A 19873-nucleotide genomic window follows, 5' to 3' on the forward strand; every position below is an offset into this window, starting at 1 on the left:
CAGATTATCCTCATTGCCAAAATCAGTTAAAAATGATTTAAGAAGAGGGGCACCTGGGTGCCTCAGTCGATTAAGCTTCCAACTTTGGCTCAGGTCATGATCTGATGGTCTGTAGGTTTGAGCCCTGTGTTGAGCTCTGTGCTGACAGCTCAGAGCCTGGAGCCTGCTTCAGATTCTGTGTCTCCCTCTCTCTCTGCCCCTCCCCTGCTCACACTCTGTCTCTCTCTCCTTCAAAAATAAATAAACATTAAAAAATATATGTTTAAAAAAATGATTTAAGAAGACAACATAGGTGATTCAAACAAACCTTATCTGATGCTTTATGAAGCAGGCAATGTCCACTCCCAAGAGTCCAGAGACCTACAACCTGGGCCAGAAGGCAGGAAACTTTTATAGGATTAAAAGATAAGGAAGAAAGTGAGCGGCCACAGTTGGCTTGGTGCCAGCTGACTGAACACACTATTTCTGGCCAAGTGGAACATTTACAGGGACATGAAAGTTATCTAAATTTCAGTTTGCTGATTAGGCACCCTGGGCAGGAGCTGCTTCCTCTTGGGCCTAAAAATTTATTTCAGCTATGACCTGTTAGCCAAATTTAACCTATGGCCGTCTTTTCAATAGTCTGAGAGCTAGCAATGCTTTTTACATTTTTAAACATTACTTAAATGTTTTTACTTATTTCTGAGAGAGTAAGAGCTAACGGGAGGGGGCAGAGAGAGGGAGGGAGAGACAATCCCAAGCAGGATCCACACCTTCAGTGCAGAGCCCAGTGTGGGGCTCAAACTCACGAACTGTGAGATCATGACCTGAGCTGAAATTGAGTTGGACATTTAACCGACTGAACCACCCAGGCACCCCTTTGCATTTTTTAAGGCTAGTGGAGTGTTGGGGGTGTGTGAGAGAGACCATGTTTAGCTCACAGAGTCTTAAATACTGTCTGGCCCTTGACAGGAAAAGTTTCCTGACTTTAAGCTATTTGTGCCTCTTGTTCAAATAGGGGTGACTTGCACCCTTATGGAAGCAGGGGTATAAACCCTGTCATAGTTTGGTAATACAGTGATACTTGATTCTAGTTGCAGTGAATTCTTTTTTCCCCTGCAGAGGGGGGATAGGAGGAATTGATGAGCCAAGCCATTAGGGTCCCCAGTTTTAGAGGTGTCCACAGTAAGCCTGAATAGCAATCAAAGAATCTAAATGTAAAAGCCTTCGGCGTTTTCTTTCCACACCATACCTAACCTACTAAAGTGATATGCACAGGTGTGATGTCCTGCGTGAAAGCAGTTGCTTAACAAAGGGCAAATGGTGACATGATGTCAGAGAGCTTGCTGCACTTTCATTTTTTAAATCTCATCATGGGAATCAAAGATTCTCCCATAAAGTAATGAAATTAGAATACAAATAGAATGGGAAAAAATAGTGTATTCCCAGCTTCTTCCTAATTATATACAAGACTCATACTCATTTAAGCATATTTTATAAATAAGCAACTTGCATCAAGATGGAGGCAATTTAAATGCTCGTTTTTGCCGTGAAGTTGGTGACTGTTGTGAAAGGCTTAATGATACAACCCCAAGTTCATGCCTTAGCTACAAAATTTCAGTCCAACTTTTGCTATAAACCTCATGGGAGAATATCAAGTATATATGCACTTTCTCTGAGAAACTTTACTTCCCCCTGCCCATCTCCCATAGACCTACCTTTCCCATCTTTGAAGTATATTTTTACAAAAGTTCTCTGTAGTCTCCCAAAAAAGACAGGAATATAAAATTAACCCACCTCATTCTCATGTGCCTTATTTTTCAGAAATACATAATCAGTGTCTTAATTACCAAGTAGCATACAGAAATTAAACCAGGTCTTTAAAACTGTGCCACAGCTCTTTGTAAACACAAAATGCATTTTTCTTCTCCGGTAGACATTGGTTTGCAGGACTTCATTTAATTTGCTGGAATAAGAAGTGATTTAGTAGATCAATACATTTAATAAAAAGGCTTCTCCATTCATCCTCAGCTGTCAGACACTAGAAACTAGTAATAGATGATTTCTTAATAAACTTATAATGAATTAAGAGCCTCGCATTTACCTTTGTTTACCTGGTAATGGCAATGGTAGTTTTCTAGTTGTTATTTTAGTGGCATACAGACATTATTCAGGGAAAATCACACCACACTATCGTCTTTGAAGAGTTTAGCAAAGGTTTGGAGTGAATAATTGGTTACTCTAGCTTCAGTGCTGCTCAAAGTTACATGCAAGCCAACTGGATACTCAGGCTTTTTACTCAACACCATTGTGTTAGTACACACTTGGATGTCATGTCTACTTCAAAGAATTTCCATGCTCCAAGGTCATTTCCTTTGGTCAAAAGGTGGTAGCTGAGAATACTTAAGAGATTTCTGCATCACTTACCTGTAGAGCTCGTCCTTTGGTCTCAATGGGGAGAGTAAAGGCAGAAATGGCACATACAATGCAGACTGATGAGAAAAGACACAGGGCCCCCAGGAAGGATGCGCTCATAAGAACCTGCAAGTCACAAGGAATGACTCCATTTATTGTGTCCCAGTCACTTGTCAGCTGATTTTTTTTTATGTCAAAGGGGAAATCATCTCTCCATAGACATGAATGAATGTCTTTTGCAGCCATTCTATAAATTGTGCCTTCCCGACGCCTCAGGTGAGTTATTTATTTGGGCCCAGCTACTGCAGGCATTTTGTGTGATTCTGTGAGCGGGGACTGACATAAGCATGTACTGGCCAAGTCAGACCTCTCTGCACCCACTCCTCCCGCATCTCCAGAGCAAACCAGTACCTAGGGAAGGTAAAAAGATCTGGTTTTCCCACACTCTCATACCAGTTTAGTTTGCTCAACCTCTAGTTCATTTTATGCAGAACTCCCTCTGCCAAACATCCACTTGTCCCCTTCAGTTCTGACAGGATGAATTAGGGAAAAACGTTTTGGAGATGTAATCTGTAGTGTCTGGAAAGATGACATGTCTATCTATGTTCATGATGTTTCATGTGTGACAAAACTGGTGTTCATTTTTCCACATTCAGAATGAATTTCTACCAATTTGTACACAACCTTTGGCTGAGATCATGCTGTGTTACTAGCTAGTAACATTACCATTTCCTACATCCATTAACCCAGCGCTGCCTGAAGTTGCAAAACCTAACTGCTCTCCTAGCTAGGACCAGAGGCAACTGCATTTTGGGTTTGGGAGATTTTGTTTTGTTTTGTTTTTAGCTTCCCTACAGAGAAACCATGCTGGGCTTCCTAACAGGGCTCTAGCCACCTAGTAGATGTGAGTGGATAGTCTTCCAGTAAGTTCCTTTCTGCCTAAAGTCAATTTCTCTTGTTTGTAACCAAGAACCCTAATGCCTGATTATAAAAATAATTTGAGAATTCTGTTACAATATGGATTTCCAGGCCCCCCTTTGATGTACTGTATCAAAAAGAAAGATCTATTCATCTCTACTTCTAAAATCCACCCCAGAACAGGAACAAAGAAGGACATTACACAGTGATACAAGGTTTAGTCAATGAGGCAACAATTTTGAAGGTTTACGTACCAAAAAGCTTCAAAATATATTCAGTAAAAACTGGAGATCTAGATAGATCCACATACAGTTGGAAACTTCAAGACTGTTCTCCCTCAACAATTGATAGAACTACTAGGCAGAAAATGGAGGCTATAGAAGAACTTCATGACACCATCAACCAACAGGGTCTGACATTTACAGGACACCTTACCCAACAGCAGCAAAGTACGTATTCTTTTCTACTGCCCCTGAAACATTCACCAAGATAGACCATGTTCTGCGGCATAAAATGAACCTAAAAGACTTAAAATCCTAGAATGTGTTCTAAAAGGGTATCAAACTGAAATAACAGAAATATAACAGCAAAATCTCCACTTCTAATCCATGGGTCAAATCTCAAAAATAAAAACAACAAAGAATATTAAATGTGTGAGACACAACTAATAGGGACAAAAAATTAAAAAATAGGAATAAATAAGAAATGTGTAGGACGTATATGAAGAAAATTGTAACTAAAGAATATGTAAAATTGAGTAAATCTAGTTCTTAGAAAATTGTGAAAGTATACTTCTCAAAGTCATCTGTAATTCTAATGGATTCTCAATCCAAATTCCAGTAGGATTTTTTTTTTTTTTTAGTCAATTTAGGGGAAAAAATTGACCCTAAGATTTATTGGAAACAATTAACATGCAAGGAAAATCTGGAAATTTCTGAGAACAAATGCAAGTGAGAGAATCTGAGGGAAGAAGTCACCAGCCTAAGTGGTAATAACGTTCTAACCATGAGCAGTGTGATACTGGTGCCAAAATAGAATCCAGTATGGAAGCGGGGGTTTCCAACAATGGAGTCATGGTAAATCAACTGAGAATAGCCAGACAAAAGGATGATTAGTGGCCCCAGGAGCAACTAGCTAGCCATTGTTTTGTTGATTTTTAAAGCTGAATTCTTACCTCAGGCCTTAAGCAGAAATAAATTGTGAAAAGATCAAAGAATTTAGGGGCGCCTGGGTGGCGCAGTCGGTTAAGCGTCCGACTTTAGCCAGGTCACGATCTCGCGGTCCGGGAGTTCGAGCCCCGCGTCAGGCTCTGGGCTGATGGCTCAGAGCCTGGAGCCTGGAGCCTGTTTCGGATTCTGTGTCTTCCTCTCTCTCTGCCCCTCCCCCGTTCATGCTCTGTCTCTCTCTGTCCCAAAAATAAATAAAAAAGTTGAAAAAAAAATTAAAAAAAAAAAAAAAAAAAGATCAAAGAATTTAATGTTTTAGATGAAAACACTGAAAGCTATTAAACTGGTAGTATATTGGAAATATTTTTAGAAATAATGCATGAATGATGAAGGCCAAATAAACATGATACAAAACATTAACTCTAGAAGTGAAAATACTTGGTAAATTGACTACATAAAAATTTAAAATTTTGCAATATGTAGATATATGTGTAGATAGATGGAGAGTTTGTGTATGTGTGTTTATATATGAGCCTAGGTACATATGTACTCACATATATGTACACATGTACATAGACAAGTTACAACATTTGATAACTGCTGGTAGCCCATCACCCCTTCCCTCCTATTCTTCCAATTTCCTTTTTTTTAATGAAACCAGGAAGACAATGACTATAAAACCTAACAAAAATAAAATACATACACACAAAACCCCAACTGCCCTCTCAAGTGTATTGATTCAAAAATTGTAAATAAGTACCAGTAAATAAAACCTAGTGGTTCACTAACAAAACACTGGCTAAGTGGACCCTCGCTGCTATCCCCTGCACCACGGTGTGGAAGCTCTCCCCACCCACTCCTGCTCCCTCCCTCATTTGCCCTGCCAGGTGTTCCCCAACAAGTCTCTTGCACATTGAATTCTCTGTTAGCATCAGCTTTCCCAAAGACTGAAACTATTTCAGTAAAATAGTTGGATACAAAATCAATATAAAAAATAAATTCAGGAGCACCTGGCTGGCTCAGAGGAGCATGTGACTCTTGATATTGGGGTCATGAGTTCAAACCCCATGTTGGGTATAGAGATTACTTAAATAATAAAAAATAAATGCATTTTCTATATTAAAACATTCAAAAAAAATTTTTTTTAACTTGTATTCTTTTTTGACAGAGTGCAAGTGGGGACAGGCAGAGAGAGAGGGAGACACAGAATTGGAAGCAGTCTCCAGGCTCTGAGCTGCCAACACAGCGCCCGATGCAGGGCTCCAACCCATGAACTGTGAGATCATGACCTAAGCCGAGAGTAGGACGCTCAACCAACTAAGCCACCCAGGTGTGCCCCTCAAAAAATGTTTTGTTTTTTTTTTTAATTTTGTTTTTTCAACGTTTATTTATTTTTGGGACAGAGAGAGACAGAACATGAACAGGGGAGGGGCAGAGAGAGAGGGAGACACAGGATCGGAAACAGGCTCCAGACTCTGAGTCATCAGCCCAGAGCCTGATGCGGGGCTCGAACTCACGGACCGCGAGTTGGTGACCTGGCTGAAGTCGGACGCTTAACCGACTGCGCCACCCAGGCGCCCCTCAAAAAATGTTTTGATGCCTACTACATGCCAGGTACTGGAGGAGCTAGAAATACAAAAGATAGTAAAACAAGCCCATATTGTCCTTACAGGGCTTAAAGTGTTGGAAGAGAGAGATTTTGAATAGCCTGGCAAAACAAATCAGCAATTATAATCTGATAATCTGAAGGAAAATTTCAAGGGGTCATAATTTAAGGCATCAGGGAGGGCTTTTCTGAGCAGAGAATCCTAGATTACTGAAAGTGGAGACAGGGTGGAAAGGGAGAGGGTTTCCAGTCCATGGGAATAACAAGTGAGAGAATCCCGGAAGGCGGTAACTGTGGTAATCAACTACAAACACCAGATTACTTATAGCTAGGTAAATGGGTATGAGCACAAGGTTGGGAGCCTTAGTGGTGGAGTCTTGTAAACCAAGTTGAGGATCTGGGTCTTCGTCTAAGAGGAAGGGCAAGACAATAAAGGATTATAAACAAAAGAACACAGATCAACATGGATACAGGGAGAAGAGGAAGTTGAAGGAGAGTAAGAGCTTGCAGAATAGTCCGGATGCTCTCTTGGCAGCCCAGTGAGGTGAGGGTAGTTTGAACCAGAGTGGTGCAGGTGGTGAAAAAGGAGGGAAGGTGAATTATGCAGGATCTACTAGCAGGCTAAATCCACATGGTTGGGGATTGAATAGTTGGGGAGGGTGAAGGGAGTGAAGACCAGGTTGGAAAGTTACAACATTCACTGATGGGGACTGTGTAAGAGGAATGGGTTTGGGAAAGATATCCTGAGTATGATTTTGAGACATTTGAGTGGAAATGCCCAGGGGGTGATTACATTCATGAATCCGGAGTTCAGAAGAAAGACCTAGTCCAGAGATACAAAGTTGGGTTTCATGAGCAAATGACTGGTAACTAAAATCATAAAAATGGGTGAAATCACCTACATGGAGATAGATTATAAAAAGATGAGGGTCTAAAATTGAGCACCGAGAATCCTCAACAATAGAGAAAAAGCAGAGGAAGATCAATCACAAGTTGAGAAGGAACAGCTGGAGATGCAGGAGAAAACCCAAAGTGTGCCAGGTGATGGATGCCAAGGGAAGAGGTAGCCATCAGTGTTTACAGTGAGGGAGAAGTCAAGTGTGATGGGAGATTAAAACAAAGTTTGAATTTAGAGACATGGTCATCATCAGAGACATGGGGGGCAAGGGAATGAGTGGGGAAAGGAAGTGAGGACAGTGTAGGAAAGGAACCCATTCAAGTAGTTTGGCTGGAAAGAGAAGGAAAGAAAGTCAATGGGGGTGAGTTTACCGTTTGTAAGCTATGGAATCGTAAGTACATTAAATGTTGACTTGAGGGGCATCTGGATGGCTCAGTCGGTTAAGCATCCAACTTCAGCTCAGGTCATGATCCCATGGCATGTGAGTTTGAGCCCTGCATCAGGCTCTGTGCTGATAGCTCAGAGCCTGGAGCTTGCTTCAGATTTTGTCTCCCTCTCTCTCTGACCCTCCCCCACTTGTGCTCTGTCTCTCAATTATAAATAAACATTTAAAAAAAATTTTTAAATGTTGACTGGAAGCATTCCATCTGGAGGGATAGACTAGAATCACAATACAGATGCGATTATAAATTTGAAAAACTCAAGAGACTCGAATGAAAAACCATCTTGAATGCATTCAGTGAGCTGGCTGTTTGCAAATCAACAGCTTTTCCAAATACAAATAACTTAGAATGCAAGACTAGAATTTATAATGAAAGCAAATAATCTATTCACAATAACAATGAAAAGCCTTAAAATGCCTAAGAATAAATTTAACAAGATATGCAGGAGCTCTTTGAAGAAACACTAACGTGTCAGCAAGGAACAGCATAGAACAAACATTGAACGAATTGACACAAACTCTGCTCTTAGGAAGATAATACCAAGGGGGAAGAAAAGTCCATTTTTTCCTAAATTAATGGATACATTTAATGAATTAATCATTAAAATCTTAATAGGATTTGGACAGGCAAGGGAGGCACATTGTAATTAAATGATTCTGAGGCTTATCTGAGAAAAAAGAACAATTAGGTGGGGCCTAGGCAGCCAGTTTTGAAAATGTACTATAAATATTCAACTAATAAGAATATGACAATGACGAAACCAGACAGATTAATGGACTAAAATAGGCTAGAAATAGACCAAGAAATTGTGGAAATGTAAGTAAATAGACATTTCTAATCCAGGAGTAAAAAATAGGTTATTAAATCAAGTGTGTAGGGACCACTGGCCTTCCATCTAGGGAATCATAAAGCTGTTTGCTGCATTAGGCCTCCTACTGCCATATCCCAATGGCCTGGGAGAGGACAAGTCAGGGATTTCTCGATCGGAACCAGGGATGCTTTTAAACACTTTTATATGCATGCTATACTTCAATAAAATGCTTATGAATCCTCTCCCCCAAAACGAGAAGTCCACAGACTACGGGCAAGGAGATGTGTATTTTCACAATCCTAATCACAGAACACAGAAGTTGTAAAGAAAATACTGATAAATTTGTCTGTGAACTTACAGTTTCTGTACAAAGCAAGGAGAACATAAATAAGAATGAAAAACAAATGGAAAATTGGGACAAATATTTACAATATGCCGGAAAAATGGTTAAAATCCTTCATGTATGAAGGACTCACCAATCAAGGATTTAAAACTGAATTGGAAAATGGGAAGGACCCTGAATGGACAAGCTAAAAAAGATAAAATACCCAATTAAAATGCGCAAAGAACATTCAGTTTCATTACTCGTCAAAGAAATGCTAAATATAATAACAAAGATCATTTATTGCCAGTGAGACTAGCAAATATGACAAAGACTGACAAACCCAGTTGGCAAATCTGTGAAGCAGCAAGACCTTACCAGTGCAACATTCCCAAGGAGAGTTTTAGCACGTGTCAAAATGGAAAATGAGCAGACCCCTTGACCTACTTACCATTCCAATTCCTAGGAATTTATCCTAAAGAGATAATCCCAAAGTTAGATAAAAATGCAAGCACGAGGACCCTCATTACTGTTATTTATGATAGAAAAATATTCAATAGTCTAGACCTTTAACAATATAGAACCAATAAATTGGAAATTTACTTTTGGAATATGCATACAAGGGTCTATTTTTCAGCATCAACAGAGAGCTTGACTTTTATTCATATGAAAAAAATGTCTGCAATGTATTGTTGCATACAAAAAGCAGACTACAAAATGTATGTTGTTATCAACCTAAAAAGTTCCCATTCAAGATGGCAACATAGGAGGATCCTGAAAGCACCTCCTCTGTGGACAGACTGAATCTACAGCTAAATAGGAAACCATTTCCTCTGAAAGAAACACAAAAACTAGCCGAGCAACTCCTAAGCATAAGGTAAACAAGAAAAAAATCCACATCAAAACAGTAGGAGAGGCTGAGACACAATCTTGCCATAAACCCACCCCTGGTGCAGCTACCACAATCAGGAGGGAACTTAGAACTCCAAGCTTCTCCCTGAGGAGCTAAGGGTTTGAATCCCACATCTGGCACGCCAACTTTTTTTTTTTTTTTCAACATTTATTTATTTTTGGGACAGAGAGAGACAGAGCATGAACGGGGGAGGGGCAGAGAGAGAGGGAGACACAGAATCTGAAACAGGCTCCAGGCTCTGAGCCATCAGCCCAGAGCCTGACGCGGGGCTCGAACTCACGGACCGCGAGATCGTGACCTGGCTGAAGTCGGACGCTTAACCGACTGCGCCACCCAGGCGCCCCTGGCACGCCAACTTTTAAGACCTGTGCCTGAGAGATGAGCCCCCACAACATCTAGCTTTGAAAGCCAATGAATGGGCTTGTATCCATGAGATCCACTCAGCCACATCAAACTGAGAAACAGTTCTTAAAGGGCTCACATGAACTCACCTGGCTGCCTACCCTTCCCTCCCACCTGTCCCCTCTCTCCCTCCCCCACCAACTGACACCCTCCCACACCCCCACCCAGGGTACAGAGGCTACACACTGAAACACATCCAGTCTTTTTGTGAAAGAGGCCTATTTTCTTCTCTTAAAGCATCACCCTGATAGGCAAGCATCTACTTGAACACACAACGAGGAATTTACTGAAATATTCTCCAAATATGGAGGCCAGCAGTTGCCAGCTTTACATCCTCCCTTGACCTTGCTCCAGATCTCTGGTATCTCCAAGGAAGGAGCTCGTGCACATGTCTGGTGCCCTAGTTTTTGTGGCTACTGCCCAGGAGACATCTGATCACCTGTCTCCGATGGCCAGCAGGGCTAAAGTTTATGGGTCCACAGGAATATAACAAGCAAACAGTTCCTGTACTGTAACCAGCTACACTACAGGAGACAGCAGTGGAAAGCCAGCACACAGAAACTCTGGATTTCTGGAAAAGAGGCCAATTAGCTGATCTTCATAGCTGTAGCCTGTGGTCAGGTATCTAACTACATACACATTTAGGGGCCAAGTGTAATCCTCCCCAGACCCTTCAGAGGGTGAGTGCAATCTTCTCCGTCTGGCTCACTCCAGGTCACCAGCATCTCCCGGAAAGGAGCTTAAACATATGTCTGCCCCAGTTTTGGTGGCTGCCACCCAGGGGCACCCCTTGGTCATCTGGTTCTGGTGGCCAGCAGAACTTCTATTCATTGGTCCCATAAGACCGCAACAGACAGAAACAGTTGCCAACTGGCTGCCTGCCCTCTGACCCCACCCAGAGCACAGCACAGGCACGGCCGATTGAAACACAGCAAACACACAACCAGTCTTTCTGTAAAGAGGCCGATTCATTTATCTTCAAGGTGTGGCCTGAGGGGCAGACTTCCACATACATTTAGGGGCTGACTACACCACTCTCAAGAGAAGCAGTACCAGCTTCACACTTTCCCTCTGCCCCACCCCATAAAGTAGCAAAAAAAACCCTCCACTAATCTGTGAATGGATACTCAAAAAGATGTTAAGTGTGACATCAAAAACATAAAATGGGTAAAAAAATGGATGCCTACAAATGAGTTCAAACTTAAACTGTCATCAACTTAAAATAGACTGTTGTATCTATACAAGGTCTTACATAAGCCACATGGTTACCATAAAGCAATAACCTAGAGTAGATACACAAAAGATTAAGAATCCAAGCAAACCTCTACAGAAAACGATCAAGTCACAAAGGGAAAGCAAGAGAAGAAGAACAACAAAGCCAGAAAACAATGAACAAAATGGTAGTAAGTGCATACGTATCAATAATTACTTTAAATGTAGGACTAAATTCTTTAATCAGAAGGCACAGAGTGGCTGCATGGCTACAAAAACAAGACCCATCTCAATGTTGTGTATAAGAGACTTACTTCAGATGTAAAAATGCAAACAGACTCAAAGCAAAGGGATGCAAAATTATATTCCATGCAAATAGAAACAAAAAGAAAGCTGAGGTACCTATATTTTATCAGACAAAATAGCCTTTAAGACAAAGACTGTGAAAGACAAAGAAAGGCAATACAAAATGATAATGGGATCAATTCAACAAAAATGACATAGCACTTAAATTTATGTACCCAACAGAGAGGCACCTAAATATACAAAGCAAATACTAACACACCAAAGGGAGGAATAAGTAGCAATAATACGAGACTTTAATACCACACTTTGATCGATGGATAGATTGTCCAACCAGAAAATCAATAAGGAAACATTGGTCTTAAATGACATGTTAGACCAGATGGACTCAACATATATACAGATTCCATCCAAAAGCAACAGAATACACCTTTTTCTCAAGGATACATGGAATGTTCTCCAGGATAGATAATAAATGTGTTAGACCACAAAACAAGTCTTAATAAATTTAAGAAGACTGAACTCCTATCAAGTACCCTTTGCCCCAGTAGTATGAAACTAGAAATTAATTACAAGAAGAAACTGGAAAATTCACAATTATGTTGAAATTGAACAACACGTTGCTGAACAGCCAAGGAGTCAAAGAAGAAATCAAAGGAGAAATAAAAAAATACCGTGAGATAAATGAAAATAGAAATGCAACATACTAAAACTTATGGATACATAAAAAGCCATTCTAAGAGGGAAGTTCATAGTGATAAAGCCTATTTCAGGAAATAAAGATCTCAACTAAAAAACTTAACTTTATACCACAAGGACCTAGAAAAAGAACAAATGAAGCCTAAAGTTAATAAAAGGTAGGAAATTGGGGCTCGATCAGTTAAGAGTCTGACTTCGGCTCAGGTCATGATCTCGCAGTTCATGAGTTCGAGCCCCATATTGGGCTCTGTGCTGAGCTCAGAGCCTAGAACCTGCTTCAGGCTCTGTGTCCCTCTTTCTCTGCTTCTCCCCACTCTCACTCTGTCTCTCACTCTCTCTCACTCTCTCTGTCTCCCCACTCTCTCTCAAAAATAAATACACATTAAAAAAAATAGAATGTAGGAAATAACAATGATCAAAGTGGAAATAAATGGACACTAAAGAGACAATAGAACAGATCAATAAAACTAAGAGCTATTTTGGTATAAAAAAAAAAAAAAGACAATCCTTCAGCTAGACTCACCAAGAAGAGAGAGGACTCAAATCAGAAATGAAAGAGGAAATGTTACAACTAACGCCACAGAAATACAAAGGATCATAACAGACTTATGAACAATTATATCAACAAATTGGACAACTTAGAAGAAATGGACAAATTCCCAGAAATATACCATCTACTAAGACTAAATCATGAAGAAATAGAAAATATGGGTGTGCCTGGGTGGCTCAGTCAGTTAAGCACCTGACTCTTCATTTCAGCTGAGGTCATGATGTCACGGTTCATGAGATCAAGCCTCATATTAGTCTCTGTGCTGACAACATGGAGCCTGCTTGGGATCCTCTCTCTGCTCCTCTCCTGCTCATGCTCTCTCTTTCTGAATATAAATAAATAAACCTTAAAAAAAAATAGAAAATCTGAACAGGTAAATTACTAGTAAGGAGATTAAATCAGTAATCAAAAAATTCCCAACAAACCCAAGTCCAAGAACATATGGCTACACTGGTGAATTCTGCAAACATTTAAAGAATCAATACCAATCCTTCTCAAGTTCCTTCAAAACATATAAGAGGGAACACTTCCAAACTCATTTTACAAGGCCAGCATTACCCTGATACCTAAGCCAAAATCTTTAATGTTTATTTATTTATTTTCAGAGAGAGAACACCTGGGTGAACAGGGGAGGGGCAGAGAAACAGGGAGAGACAGGATCCCAAGCAGATGCCCCTAGACCACTATCTTAAATCATACACAAAAATCAACTCAACTCAACCTAATGCAAAATTCATCATGTCACCTCCCTGCTTAAAACCCTTCAATTATTTCCCACTACTCCTCAGAAAAAAATCCCAACTCCTCAATATGCCTGTCAGGCACTTTCTCTCCCTGCACATCTCTCCCCTTAACTCAGCACAGCTATTTCCTGTTCCTGGAACACTCCAGTCTCGGCCGCATCTCCAGGCCCTTGCACCACCAGGCATCCTACTTGAAATACTATTTCTCTTTGTAAGTTGTCAACTTCTCATATTCCAGGTTTCAACTCTATTGTCACCTTCCCCGAGAGATTTTGCCTGCCACCCCTTCGATTATCAAATTACCTCCACAGCACTTATATCATCTGAAATTATCATAATTATTTCATATTTGTAAATTCCCAACTTGAAAGGAAGCCTCTCGAGAGCAAGAATCTTGTGGTGGGTGTTCTGCCAAGTGTTTAAACAGTAGGCTTTCCCTGGAAAAGTCCCACGGCTACCATATGCTAATTTCCATACTACACTACCACCAAGGGTAATTTCAAGGTCCACCGTGACCACAACCAGCTTGTAAAATTTCCTGAAAACTTAACAGTTCACTTTCATAAGCCAGGGCAGGCCAGCTCCTGCCCCACCACTGGAAACCTGTCTGACTTATTTACTGCTACAAATAAATAAAACTAAAACAATGCCAGGCACAGAGCCAAGTGTGTAGTAACTGGTGATGGGGTGTTGAGTTGAAATAAAATAAGTCTCAATTCTGTCAGATATAGATGGTAGCTAGTTGAGTCCTTTTTTTTTTTTTTGCCAGCTGCCAAACTGTTTCTAGAATTTGCAGACAATTATTTTGGAGTCAGCTTGTTGAGTGGGTCATTACAAGAGGTTCCTAAGTGAGGAGCAACAAGAGGAGGAAGAGGAGAAGGCAAGAGTGAGGGGAGTGAAAAGGGAAGGGGGAAGAGGAAGAATTAAGGGCAAGTAAAGCTTGTCTCCTGGTTGGTATTTTCCCTGTTGATGGCGTGCTTCTCAGCAGGCGGTCCACAGACCAATCCCATCAGCTTTGCTCTGGGGACTTGTTACAACTACTGTAGCGGTCCCACAGACCAGCATCTATCTCTGGCCGGAATCCAGCAATCTTCTTGTTACCGAGTTACTCGTAATTCTGACACACACTGAAGTTTGAGAACCACGTCCAAGGGAAGGCTGACAGATTATGAGCTCATTAGAGCGACACGAGACCTCACTGGAAGCAGCTCACCCCACCCCAAATGCAGGCACATATCCTAGGAGTGGATTCTAACTTCCCATTCCAGATCTGTTAAGAAAGCAAAACATTCCAATTGTATCGTGATTGAAATACCGGACTTAAAAGTATTTTTGTGATTGAGAAACATTTGTTTGAATATTTAGCATTTTGGCCTTATTAGTTATCATTGTTACTATTAGGTAGCATTAATTATTTACTATGTATCATAGTGCTTTCCATGTGTTAATCTCATTTGATGCTCAGAACAAATCTATGTGGTAGGTGCTATCATTGATCTTTATTTTACAAATGAGGGGGGCAGATATAGAGATGAGTGACTTAACTATAAAAAGCTGTGACCCTCTGGCTGCAGGACGCTAAGCAGACCAGAGCCTTATGGCCCCAGAAGACTCAGTCCCAGTAGGCAATCTTTCCTGGTCCACAAAACCACTAAAAGCCATGTGGTCTCTAGGGTAAATACCCACAAATACCCAGAAAACCTCTTTCAAGTGGTTGAAAAACAGACTCAATTTCTAATGAAAGCTTGGAAAATAAACTATACCTTGGCCTGATCATCCAGAAACAGGATTAATAATTTACTTCTGTGTTTCACCACTATGTTCTTTTCTGAAAATTCTGAAGTCGTCAGTATAACAGAACTTTGAAAATCACTAGACAAAAGCTGCCCTCATTTTTCCTTAAGATGAGTGGAAAAAGCACTCCCAAAATAGCTAAAAACACACAAACAATTTTATAGCAAATACATGAGACAGAATGCTCAGCCCGCAACAACCTCCTTTCTTTGAAAACTGCATTTCCCCCAGCTGCATTTGTAGGTAACCTTGACTCCTGGTCACAACTGATTTAGCTCAAGTATGAACATCTGACCAGACATGACTAGTGACAGTCCCTTTCTACGGATGCAGAGAGAGTGCATCAGTGTCTTCTGGTGGCTGGATCTAAGGGTCTACGTTTGAGATTCATGGGATGACCTTGTACACAGGCAAGCATAATACTGGTCTTCAGGGAAAGTGGGGTAAATCCTGAATGCTCAGAAAGGCAAAGGAGTGACTATGGGCCCAGACGGACATGAGGAGGAGAGGGCCTGAGTCCCTGTTACCACCGCTGCCTGGATCAGACTCTCCCAGGGCCTAGCCTCACTCCTGTCTTTTTGCTGCAGTCAGCTTGGGTGGATTTCCATTTCTGTGGCCAAAAGAGAAGGACCAGTGCAGATGAGCCAGCTGTTTAGCCCTCTGAAGAAACATTACCATGTGTAGCACCATATCTGCCTATATCCTTCCTCAAACAAGGGTCCATCCATGATTCCAGGCCACCTTTGGATTTTTATCCCAGTCTGCACTAGGTTTGCCCTAGCACTAGACTTATGCTGCCCACAAATGCCTCCGGGCACGTCTATAGTCTGTTTTTCAGTTGTGCCCCAGAATAGGGTCAGGGCTCAAACCAACTGTCATTCAACTGCTCCAGCCCCTTGCAGCCTCCATTTCTTTTCTATCTTCCCACAACAATGCCCCACAAAATTCAAACCCTGCATGAGATGAAATACAGTTTATTGACCAGCTACAAGCCTGGAAGCTTTTACTTAGCCTCTCTCCCTAACCCATATTCACCAAACAATGGGAAAACAGCAACTCAAGAAAAATCATTAAGTAAACAGAAATCCCTGATTAAACCCTTAACTTGAAAGGACGTGGAATGCATCTTTCCCCATCTACTTTAGACTTCTTCCCCTGCCCCCCCTACAAAAACTCCTGGACTGTACCTGGGATATAAATGGTGCCACCATTGCACCAATGCGACACAGGGAGCCGCTGGTCCCCATCCCCAAAGCGCGCATCGTTGTGGGATAGACCTGGAGAGAGGAGCATAAGAAGCATCAGTTAGCTTGGACTTTTTCCTTCCCAAGTCCCCTTCCCTAGCTTTGGTATATATCAAATACGAGACTTTTTTTTTCTTTTCTTTCTTTTTTTGGTTTTTGTTTTGTTTTGTTTTGAGAGAAAGCATGTGCTCATGAGCAAAGGAGAGGCAGAGAGAGAGGGAGAGAGAATCTTAAGGAGACTCCACACTCAGTATGGAACCCATCATGGGGCTTGATCTCACAATGGTGAGATCATGACCTGAGCCAAAATTAAAGAGTTGGACGCTTAACTGACTGAGCCACCCAGATGCCCCTCAAATACCAGATATTCTATACAGGATATGAGATACAGGACATGTGTGTTCTCAGGCATACAACTTTGCATTCTTAAATATTAGAGAAACGATAAACACTTAGCAATTATCTTTTAAATGACCAAATTCCAAAATATGTTTAATTGAATGTTCCTAGTATAATTTCAAAAAGGTAACCTTTGGAATCAAAAAGAAGGTTTCCATTTTAAAACTATAAATGTATAAAGTGGTTCTACTAATGGGGTGCTGGGGTGGCTCAGTCGGTTAAATGTCCGACTTCACTCAGGTCATGATCTCGCCGTCTGTGAGTTCGAGCCCCACATCAGGCTCTGTGCTGACAGCTCAGAGCCTGGAGCCTGCTTCGGATTCTGTGTTTCACTCTCTCTCTGTCCCTTCCCTGCTTGCACTCCCCCTCTCTCTCAAATAAACATTTAAAAAATAAATAAATGGGGTGCCTGGGTGACTCAGTCCGTTGAGCATCTGACTTCGACTCAGGTCATGATCTCGCGGTGAGTTTGAGCCCTGCGTCAGGCTCTGTGCTGACAGCTCAGAGCCTGGAGCCTGTTTCGGATTCTGTGTCTCCCTCTCTCTCTGCCCCTCCCCCACTCATGCTCTATCTTTCTGTCAAACATTAAAAAAAATTGTTTTAATAAATAAATAAATAAATAAAGTGGTTCTACTGAAGGGAAAGAAAATCCTCCCCAAATAATGATTCAGTGAAACCTTTAATACAGATACAGTGAAAAGACTTGACCAGTGTGCCAGGTACATGCTATACCATTCATCACATTCTTGTTGCAGAATTTTATGTCCTGGGGCCCCGGGCTGGCTCAATGAGTAGAGCACACAACTCTTAATCTCAGGGATCTGAGTTCAAGCCCCATGTTTGGCGTGGAACATACTTAAAAGAAAAAAAGAATCTTATGGCATAATCTACTTTTTTGATGCAACTTTATTACATTTATAATAAAACTTCATTAATCTGGACTTTATTAATTCCAAATTCTTATAGGAACTGGCAAAAGTAAGCAAATGGTATTTAACACATTATAGGGAGAATACTTAATCTAATAATGGTTTTTCAAAACTCAAGAATTTTCTCTCAAAGCTATACAATACCAGTAGTTTTTATTTCATTCACTAAAGCAAAGCACATAGCCCCTTTCCTCAGTCACATTTTGTTAAGTAGCATCTGTCAAATACAAAATCAAGAAGCTTTCTGGCCTAGCTGAAACCACCGTTTTTGTAAGAGAAGGTCTAGGAGTTGAGTGCCTTTTTGGAAGCTTTTTTCTTTTTCTGGAAAATGAGGCTGAAAATAACTAAAAATAATGGATTCAGATACATGGTGATGATATCAGAGCAATGAAAATAAAGTCTTTTTTACATGTTTTGACAATTCTGGGTGGGATAATAGAAGATAATCATCTTCAGGTATGTACTTTTGATTTTTTTAGACAACAAGTATCACAAAGATTACTCAGAAATGACCTTCATGTTTTGACAATTCTGGGTGGGATAATAGAAGATAATCATCTTCAGGTATATACCTTTGATTTTTTTAGACAACAAGTATCACAAAGATCACTCAGAAATGACCTCTTAAATCAATTTGCCCCAAAATACATTAAGTTGAATATTTCAAATATAACTTTAGAAACACACTGTATTACTCATGTCAAATACGCCAGTTTCCTATTTTTATCTGTATGGGGAGAAAAGAGTATTCTTCACTGTGGCTTTAATGGTTTTGACATGCCATATCTATAATCTGAACAAACAGACTTTTGCATTTCCTGAGATGAAAATGAACATAGCTTCCCCCTGCACTCTGCCTGTACTGCCCTCCTTGGGTAAGTGTACCTCAGTCCTAGGGTGGCAGGGTCCTCCCCAGAAGACTAGCACAAATCCCCATCCACACCACATCTCCCAACCAGGGAGTTTTTCAAGGCTTCAGTTCTAGTGAAGCAGCATCAGGTCTCATTTAACAAGCAGACCAGAGCACAGCTAGTTAAACTCACCACATTCTGGCAAAGGTCCAAACACTGCCCATAGCAGGCAAGCAGAGCCTCTCCAGGCAAGCAGAGCCTCTCCAGATGACTGGCCTGAGGGACAGAGCAACCAAACACAACAGCAGAGTGCACACAACAAACACCAGAGTCACTCACTTACTGAAGCACCAGGCCTGGACACCATATGACCTCTTCTTCACAAAGCCATTACTCTGAACAACAGGAAGGATAACAGGCCTTTCTAATGCACAGAGGAAGGCAGAGATTTGGACAAGAATGCCAAGATGGAGGAATTTATCCCAAATGAAACAATAAGATAAGGTCATGGCCAGATATCTAAGTGAAACAGATATAGGTAACATGCCTGATGAAGAATTTAGCAATGATTCTAAGGATAGTCACTGGGCTTGAGAAAAGAATGGAAGACTTAAGGGAGGCCATTACCACAGAGATACAAGAATTAAAGAAGAATCAGAGATGAAAAATGCCATAATTGATACTGGGAACCGACTGGATGCAAGAACTCAAGGATGGAAAAAGCAGAGGAAGGAGTAAGTGACACAGAAGAAAAAATTGAAAACAATGAAGTTGAACAAAATGGACAGAAAGAAGAATTATGAAACACAAGAATAGACTTAGTGAACTCAGTGACTCCATCAAACATAATAACATTCCTAGTATAGGAGTCCCAGAAGAAGAGAGAACAAGAGACTGAAAATTTATGAGGAAATAGCTGAAAACTTCCCTCACCTGAGGAAGGAAAAAGACATCCAGACCCAGGAGGCACAGAGAACTCCTGTCAAAATCAACAAACACATTGCAGCAGCTTCTTACTCAACACATCTCCCGAGGCAAGGGAAACAAAAGCAAAAATGAACTATTAGGATCTCATAGTGATAAAAAGCTTCTGCACAGCAAAGGAAACAATCAGTAAAACTAAAAGGCAACTGACAGAATGGGAGAAGATATTTGCAAACGGCATATCAGATAAAGAGTTAGTCCAAAATCTATAAAGAACTTATCAAACTCAACACCCAAAAAACAAATAATCCAGTGAAGAAATGGACAAAAGACATGACTAGACACTTCTCCA

General features: G+C 40.8%; 1 protein-coding gene across 1 annotated transcript in view; it reads right to left on the reverse strand.

The window, feature by feature from the left end:
• Positions 1–2176: 2176 nt before the first annotated feature.
• Positions 2177–19873, reverse strand: part of SVOPL (SVOP like) — a 68678-nt gene continuing 50981 nt past the window's right edge. The window contains exons 13-14 of the mRNA XM_043589676.1: positions 16362–16451; positions 2177–2520 (exon numbers count right to left, since the gene is read on the reverse strand). Coding sequence (XP_043445611.1) covers positions 2383–2520; positions 16362–16451 — 228 coding nt within the window. The 3' untranslated portion in view covers positions 2177–2382. The remainder of the gene's footprint in view (positions 2521–16361; positions 16452–19873) is intronic.

Source organism: Prionailurus bengalensis, chromosome A2, assembly GCF_016509475.1.
Source record: "Prionailurus bengalensis isolate Pbe53 chromosome A2, Fcat_Pben_1.1_paternal_pri, whole genome shotgun sequence".
In the NCBI taxonomy this organism is placed as follows: domain Eukaryota; kingdom Metazoa; phylum Chordata; class Mammalia; order Carnivora; family Felidae; genus Prionailurus; species Prionailurus bengalensis.